This window comes from Engraulis encrasicolus, chromosome 18 (genome assembly GCF_034702125.1).
Source record: "Engraulis encrasicolus isolate BLACKSEA-1 chromosome 18, IST_EnEncr_1.0, whole genome shotgun sequence".
NCBI lineage: Eukaryota > Metazoa > Chordata > Actinopteri > Clupeiformes > Engraulidae > Engraulis > Engraulis encrasicolus.
Genome location: NC_085874.1, coordinates 9,516,574 through 9,525,084, shown reverse-complemented (window position 1 = coordinate 9,525,084; position 8,511 = coordinate 9,516,574). Strand labels below are relative to the sequence as shown.

Sequence of the window (8,511 nt, the reverse complement as noted above, 5' to 3'; positions counted from 1 at the left end):
AGTATAGTATACAGTATACTGTATCTCTCTGAATTATACATATTACTATACATTTCCACATCTCTGTGTCCTGACATGTCGTATATCCGTAACACCACTCTGGTAATGTTGTTTACACTTCGTATTGGTGAATATACGGTATCTTAAAGGGCCCATCTAACACTGGCCCTCCTGACATTGCATTGATTGATTGTATGTGTGTGTCTATTTAAGCACTGATGTGTGTGTTTTTCTTGTGGGGTGTGCGGGGTGACTCTACTGTGTGTGTGTGGTGACTCTACTGTGTGTGTGTGTGTGTGTGTGTGTGTGTGTGTGTGTGTGTGTGTGTGTGTGTGTGTGTGTGTGTGTGTGTGTGTGTGTGTGTGTGTGTCTATTTAAGCCTGAGGTGTGTGTTGTTCTTGCGGGGGGTGCGGGGGGTTCCTCTCTGCACCTGGCGTGCGCGTGTGCCGAATCCCAGAGACTGAAGAGACTCAGTCAGGAAGCGCTGAGTAGGAGACACACACAGCATCACCAGGAGCTTGGCATCACCACCTACAACACACACACACACACACACACACACACATGCGTCCGCACGCACGCATACACACACACACACACAGGAGTTAGATACACACGTCACTAGCAGCTGAACATTGCCACCTACACGCACACAAAATGCTGGAACATATGAGTCCTGTAATAAATGTGTGAATGAGAGAGAGAGAGAGAGAGAGAGAGAGAGAGAGAGTGTGTATATTTGTGTGTGTGTGTGTGTGTGAGTATGTGTGTATGTAGTACATAAAGTCCTGTAGTAATTGTGTGAGTTTGTTCCTGTAGGGTAAGTGTATGTGTGTGTGCGTGTACCTATAAAGATCTGCAGTAGGTGAGTGAGTTCCTGTATTTTTTGTGTGTGTGTGTGTGTGTGTGTGTGTTAGCCTGAGTATCATCCTCCGTAGTGACCGCGCTGGCTCAATACTTTCGCTTGCTGACCACGGAGTCTGACCCTGCAGCCACCCCCGGCAGTTGGAAATTATCTCACTTAATGAGGGAATTCAAGCTGCGCGTGCTGGGCGGGGCCTCATTTGATTGGGTGACCTGAGAGACCAACAGTCCAATAACGCTGCCCCATTTTTCACGTGACCTTGTTGTTTACATGAGTTAGAACGCCGCGCGAAATTCTCAGAGTGCATGCCTGGTGCATAGAACTAGGCCCATTGACAGATAGCCTATGGCAACATGGGGCTGCGGTGGTGACCACAAAATATGGTCCTTTTTAATACGTGCTCACATAACCCTGTCCAAATCCGAGACAAGAGCCAGAAAAATGATTTAAGAACATAAGCATGTTGGTTTCATAACCTTAATAAACAATGAAGAATATGTTTATCTTTCAAGGCACGCACCATGCACGCTGGGGAGGCATATTTTTCAGTTAGCTGTCGGCTGCAATTATCTTGAATGAAACTGGCATATTGCCTTGCTCGACCCTTTGTTGGTCGTTAGTGGACCAAGGTCTTGACATGGTTGCCCAAATATAATCGTGATGCATTGAGTAGAATCTATTTGTTACCTATGAACTCCTCGTCGTCATCCTCCGTTTCCTCTCCATTTTCTGAATCGATTTGCATGGCTTCTTCGATAAAGTTAACAGCTTTCCCAGATCTCAAGGCCGAATTTTGGTCATTGTCAAATGCGGCCCCTTTGGTTTCGTTCTCCTTCAGTTGCGTGAAATACTGCAAGGCAAACTCCAGTAAATCCCTCGGTTGGTTCCTTAGTACTTCCACGGTAAAGCTCTGCAACAGCTCCGTCAGTCCTTCGGGGATTTCTATACTCATTCCTGATGTGAGTCCAGAGAAATCCGTGTGAAATGCAATGCAGTGTCGGTGTCAAATGTAATATCGTCTCCCGATAATCCACAATAGAACAATAGCGCAGAACGCAATTCACGATGACATGGAGTCAGAACACAAAAACCCGCGACGGAATTTTCATCATTTCCATGCAGCTAGTCCCATCATTTGCTCGGCGATATATCCTGAAATTTGCTAGAATGAAAATGGCAGTGAATTCAGTAGCTACTAGCATCTTTTGCTGCTGGCTACAGGAAACCCAGGGAGGGGCTTAGACTATCAGCGAGCCTATTGGCTATTCAGATACTGAACGAATATCTGAATTCCAACTGCCGGGGGTGGCTGCAGGGTCAGACTCCGTGGTCAGCAAGCGAAAGTATTGAGCCAGCGCGGTCACTACGGAGGATGATACTCAGGCTATGTGTGTGTACCTATTGAGTCTTGCAGTAGGTCTGTGAGTTTGCTGTTCCTGTATTTTGTGTGTGTGTGTGTGTGTGTGTGTGTGTGTGTGTGTGTGTGTGTGTGTGTGTGTGTGTGTGTGTGTGTGTGTGTGTGTGTGTGTGTGTGTGTGTAATGTACCTATTGAGTCTTGCAGTAGGTGTGTGAGTTTGCTGTTCCTGTATTTTGTGTGTGTGTGTGTGTGTGTGTGTGTGTGTGTGTGTGTGTGTGTGTGTGTGTGTGTGTGTGTGTGTGTGTGTGTGTGTGTGTGTGTATGTGTGTGTGTGTGTATGTAATGTACCTATTGAGTCTTGCAGTAGGTGTGTGAGTTTGCTGTTCCTGTAGGGTACGTGAGGTCTCTGCTCTGCCAGGGCTCCCAGCACGTCAGACAGAGCTGACAGGCTGCGGTTAATACACGAACTCTCCCACAGGGCGGCGCCACTCACACACGACATGCCTGCAACCACACACACACACACACACACACACACACACACACACACAAACACACACACACACACACGGACACAGACACACACACACACACACAGACAGTCACACACACACAGTCAAACACACACGCACACACACACACACACACACACACACACACACACACACACACACACACACACACACACACACACACACACACACACACACACACACACACATCTGTTATTTCTGATGTTACTGTCTGTTACCTAGCTATGTCAGCTGATTTTAACACTTGAAAAACTGCTGAACTGCGCAAGATTTGCGGTCTCTAGACAATATACATATGTACTTTGACATTGTAGGAATCATGCAAATGAAGTACCGAAAATTAACTAATGATACGGTTGCCATTTCAAACAAAGATTTTGCGTGCATCTAAGTTAGACCCTTCCGACAGTGAAGCATCTAACTTCGTCACTAGAATCTGGTGCAGTTGAGGTAGGGAGAATACAGGAATTGGACAAATATCCATATCCCTTTACATTCGCCAAACATTATTCTGCTTATTACTTGGCTAGCCTTACATTAAGTACGTACAGTGCCCTCCATAATTATTGGCACCCCTGGTTGAGATGTGTTAAAAGCCTTAAAATAAATTCAGTGTTTATTGCAGAAGAATACTGTCACACTGAAAATTGTAGGAAAATGTAGCCTTCAACTCAAATGAATTGTAAGAAAATAAAAAAATCCCTGACTAAAAAATAATTATTTTTCATTAAATCACCTGTTCCACAATTATTGGCACCCTTAACAATTCCCAGGAAATAAATATAATTGAAGCATTTCTGTCATTTCTACAGTAGTTTACAAAGTTATCCAGAGTATGTAGGAACATTTAATTAGTAATTCATCACTTCCTGTTTCCCTGGGGTATAAATATGACGTGACACCGAGGCCATTTCTCTTATCCACTCTTAAACATGGGAAAGACAAAGGAACACAGCATACAAGTGAGGCAGATGTGCGTCGACCTTCACAGGTCAGGCAGAGGCTACAAGAAGATTGCCACTCAACTGCAGCTGCCCATATCCACTGTGAGAGGAATAATTAAGAAGTTCAAAACAACTGGAACAGTGGTAAACAAGCCTGGACGAGGACCCAAGTTTATTTTGCCACCACGCACAGTGAGGAGGATGGTAAGAGAAATCAAAAGATCTCCAAAGCTCACTGCTACAGAATTACACCAAATGGTAGCATCCTGGGGTCACAAAGTCTCCAAATCAACCATCAGGCGCTGTCTACACGCCAACAAGCTGTTTGGGAGGCATGCACGGAGAAAACCTTTCCTCACTCACAATCATAAACGCAAGCGTCTGGAGTTCGCCAAGCGGTATTGGGGCTTCAACTGGGACCGTGTGCTTTGGTCAGATGAGACCAAGATTGAGCTTTTTGGCAACAAACACTCTAAGTGGGTCTGGCGTACCACGAAAGATGCGCATGCTGAAAAGCACCTCATACCCACTGTGAAGTATGGGGGTGGGTCAGTGATGCTGTGGGGCTGTTTCGCTTCCAAAGGCCCTGGGAACCTTGTTAGGGTGCATGGCATCATGAATGCTTTGAAATACCAGGACATTTTAAATCAAAATCTGTTGCCCTCTGCCCGAAAGCTGAAGCTGGGTCGTCACTGGGTCTTTCAGCAAGACAATGACCCTAAACATATGGCCAAATCTACACAGAAATGGTTCACCAGACACAAAATCAAGCTCCTCCCATGGCCATCTCAGTCCCCTGACCTCAACCCCATTGAGAACCTGTGGGGTGAGCCGAAGAGGAGAGTACAGAGGAGAGGACCCAGGTCTCTGGATGATTTAGAGAGATTCTGCAAAGAGGAATGGCTGAAGATCCCTCTTTCTGTCTTTTCCCATCTTGTGAAACATTATAGGAGAAGATTAGGTGCTGTTTTGTTGGCAAAAGGGGGTTGTACAAAATATTAACACCAGGGGTGCTAATAATTGTGACACACATTATTTGATGTCAAATAATTATTTCTTTATGTGGGATTTTTTCCCCACTGAATAAATGCACTTGTATTGAAGGTTGGATTTTTCTCTTTTTTTCCATTAAAGTCCCATATTATTTAGAAAAAAAATAAAATAATTGGAAGCTAAAAAACACATCTCAACCAGTGGTGCCAATAATTATGGAGGGCACTGTAGATGTCCTATTTCTGTCTTCTCCCTACCCCAACTGCACCAGATTCTAACGACCAACATAACAGCCAGGTGATGCTATTTTTTTATTTTTTTTTAAAGAAACATTTTTTTTTTAAATAACATTTTTTGTGGCTTTTTGGCTTTATTTCTGATAGGACAGTGAAGGTTGACAGGAACTGTGTGTGGAGAGAGAGATGGGGAAGGGTTGGGAAATGACCCAGTTGAGATTGGAACCTGGAGGACTTATCGCGCTGCACCACAGCGCCCCCCTCCCACAACAGGCGCTATTTCCTTACCCACACACTCGCTCCCGGCCAGGTCCACCAGCTGCAGTCTGGTCTTGACGGGCTCCTGAGAGATGCTGGGCCGGGGGGAGGGGCAGGGGGAGTGGCATGGGGAGGAGAAAGGGGAGGAGCAGGCGGAGGAGGCGGGGCTGGAGGGCCGCTCCTCTGGGCTGCCGTAGGCTGCAGTGGAGCGCCCTCGTGTGGGGACGACCGGAGCTGCGCGGCGGGAACAGCGGGGGCTCCAGAAGTCTCGCTGGGGGGGCGCACGAGGGGGGGCTGGGCGAGACTGCATACGCCGCGCTGACGTGCGTACACACACACACACACACACACACACACACACACACACACACACACACACACACACACACACACACACACATACACAAATACACACAAAAACACATAAGTTACATTCAGCAGACAGATAAACCAAAGTATTATACTATATTTGGTTTGTAACTGTGTGTGTGTGTGTGTGTGTGTGTGTGTGTGTGTGTGTGTGTGTGTGTGTGTGTGTGTGTGTGTGTGTGTGTGTGTGTGTGTGTGTGTGTGTGTGTGTGTGTGTGACAGAGAAAGTGTGTCACAGAAGTGAGCACACCCCTCACATTTATGCAGATATGTAACTATATCTTTTCATGGCACAACATAAAAGAAATGCCACTTTGACACAATGAACAGTAGCTAGCGTGCAACTCATATAGCCAATTACGTTTATTGTTCACTCAAATCATTTGAAATACAGCCATTAATGTCTCAAAATGAGAGCACACCCTATGTTCAAATCCATGGCTGGAATGGCCATATGGTATAAATGGCATTTGCCTAGTTTACTGTTCATGACCGTCTGCAAGACAGTGAGATATAAATGTAACATTTTGGCTATTGCACTCAACATAGGTCATATTAGATTGCTTTAATGTCAACATATGCCTCGTTGTCTCTCTGAATGCCTAGTGGACTAGTTGACGCTGAAAATGCCCGGCTCAGTTTTTTTTAATCCCAGACCAGCCCTGTAAAAATGCCATAGATATGATCATGATCTGCTTCAGTAGTCAAATTACATGTTTCATTTGGTGAAATTCAGCTTTTCAATGTTGACGGCATTCCTGCAGTCCCAAACCATGTCAGTCTCACTACGTAAGTTGAATAAGTTGAAGCGGCTATACCAGGGCTATTCAATTTAATTCAAATTCCTCCCAGTAAAGGGGCTGAACTATGTATTATGGTTGCCGACTGTCAATGAAAAAAACATGGGAGACCTCATTGAAGTGGGGGGTCTGGGGGTCCAATTCTGTATTTCAAGGGGCTTGTCGGGGGCCAGAACCTTGCTGTCCAAGGGCCGCATCTGGCCCCAGGGCCGCCATTTGAATAGCCCTGGGCTATACAGTACAAGTTGTATGCTGGCTACTGCTCATTGTGTCAAAGTGAAATTTCTTTAAAGGGACACTGTGCAGGAAATGGTACTGAAACTATGCTGCTCATTGAAACTGGGCTGCCTATCGCCAAATTTGATCTTTACATGAAAGTTTACTAAGTAATAAACAAATATTTTCTAGCATGATCCAAGTACAGTCTTTTTTGCAGCTAAAATTGGCTTTTTTGGAAATTCAAAATGGCGTACCATGGAGAAGATCCCCCTTTTCATGTATGAAAAGTGCAATTTTTCCAGTCATAATGAATACTTAGAATTTGATGCTGGTGGTAAGTATTCATGAAAAGGGTAACATTAGTGAATGGGCAGCATGAATTCTGGAAATAAACAACTAAAAATCTCACACAGTGTCCCTTTAATGTCCCATGAAAATGCTATACTTACACATCTGCAGAAATGTGAGGGGTGTACTCACTTCTGTGATATACTGTATCAGTGTATCAGTGTGTTAGTGTGTGTGTGTGTGTGTGTGTGTGTGTGTGTGTGTGTGTGTGTGTGTGTGTGTGTGTGTGTGTGTGTGTGTGTGTGTGTGTGTTACCCAGTGCGATGGCGTTGGCGCTTCGTGATGTAATGGTCAGTGTGACGACCAGGTGGGAGCGTGAGGAGTCTCGATGGACCTGTGTCGGACTCTGAGCTCTCACACGCAACACAGACCCCAACAGACGCATCACATCCGCACAGCTCGACACCGGCCTGGGGTGGGGTGGGGGTGGTGGTAGAGGGAGGAAACAGATAGAGAGAGAGAGAGAGATGTTAAGAAAAACAGACTGGTGGACAAGAATTCCAGATGTCTGCAGTAGCATTAGTGATTAGCCATGGACACACATTTCCTGGTTGGAATTGCCCACTCGATATCAGGAGAGCACTCACTAATAACAGTTTAAAAAACTCGTTAATGTCAATAAATCCATAAAAACTGCCAACATGGCATTCTTCAGGGCATACGGAAGTCCTGGGACTTCAAAATCCACAGTTGAAAATGCTGCAAATCGGGGAAAGCATGCTGTGGCCATGTGCAGTCATCATCACTATATGGCAGGGGTGTCAAACATGAGGCCTGGAGGCCAGATGCGGCCCGCCAGATGGTTTTATCCAGCACCAGGTCTGTTCCTACAGTCAATGTGTGACTACCATGGATGATTGAATGTGCGGAGTCCTGTGTGTTTGTGTCTGGTGTGTGTGTGTGTGTGTGTGTGTGTGTGTGTGTGTGTGTGTGTGTGTGTGTGTGTTTGTATGACTGACTCGTGCGTGAGTCCTGGAACTTCCACGTTGCCGGTTGCCATGGTGATGACCTCTCGTTTGACGCCGTAGGCCCCACCCTCCTCCTCTTTGGCCAGCAGGTCCAGAACTTCGTTATTGTAGACCTCAACTACAGAGACCTCCACGCTGTCTACTGGACGCTCGGCAGCCAGCCTACACACAAACACACACACACATGCAAACATCTTGCTATTTTGGACCTAAAAAAACATACCGCCACTCTGATTTCAGGGAAACACATTAACGAAGAAACACATCCGCATATGCAGATACACGTCACTATTGTAACACTGATACACCTCTTATTTGTGTCGATGTTTAAATCACTTCTTTGTATTGAAACACGTCACTACTGTAGACCTCCATAACTGACACCTCAAAACAGTCTGGCTGTTCCTCCAAGCAGCCGAACATATCTGAATTGTCCTCAAATTACACGTACAGGATTCAAATATTATTCAAAGGCTACACGTTGGAAACAATGGGTAGAGATAGCAACACACACACACACACACACACACACACACACACACACACACACACACACACACACACGGATACCTGAAGAGCTCGGAGGCGGCTTTGGGGATGATTCCCTCTTGCTCATTGGC

The 8,511-nt window shown here is 45.7% G+C and overlaps 1 protein-coding gene across 1 annotated transcript in view; it reads right to left on the bottom strand.

Moving 5' to 3' along the window:
- Window positions 1-370: 370 nt before the first annotated feature.
- The window catches only part of kif25 (kinesin family member 25), a 19,367-nt gene continuing 11,226 nt past the window's right edge, over window positions 371-8,511 (bottom strand). Inside the window, exons 10-15 of the mRNA XM_063222339.1 lie at window positions 8,462-8,511; window positions 7,883-8,053; window positions 7,179-7,333; window positions 5,218-5,505; window positions 2,572-2,727; window positions 371-531 (exon numbers count right to left, since the gene is read on the bottom strand). The exon at window positions 8,462-8,511 is cut by the window's right edge and continues 94 nt beyond it. Of these exons, the coding sequence (XP_063078409.1) occupies window positions 371-531; window positions 2,572-2,727; window positions 5,218-5,505; window positions 7,179-7,333; window positions 7,883-8,053; window positions 8,462-8,511 (981 nt within the window). The remainder of the gene's footprint in view (window positions 532-2,571; window positions 2,728-5,217; window positions 5,506-7,178; window positions 7,334-7,882; window positions 8,054-8,461) is intronic.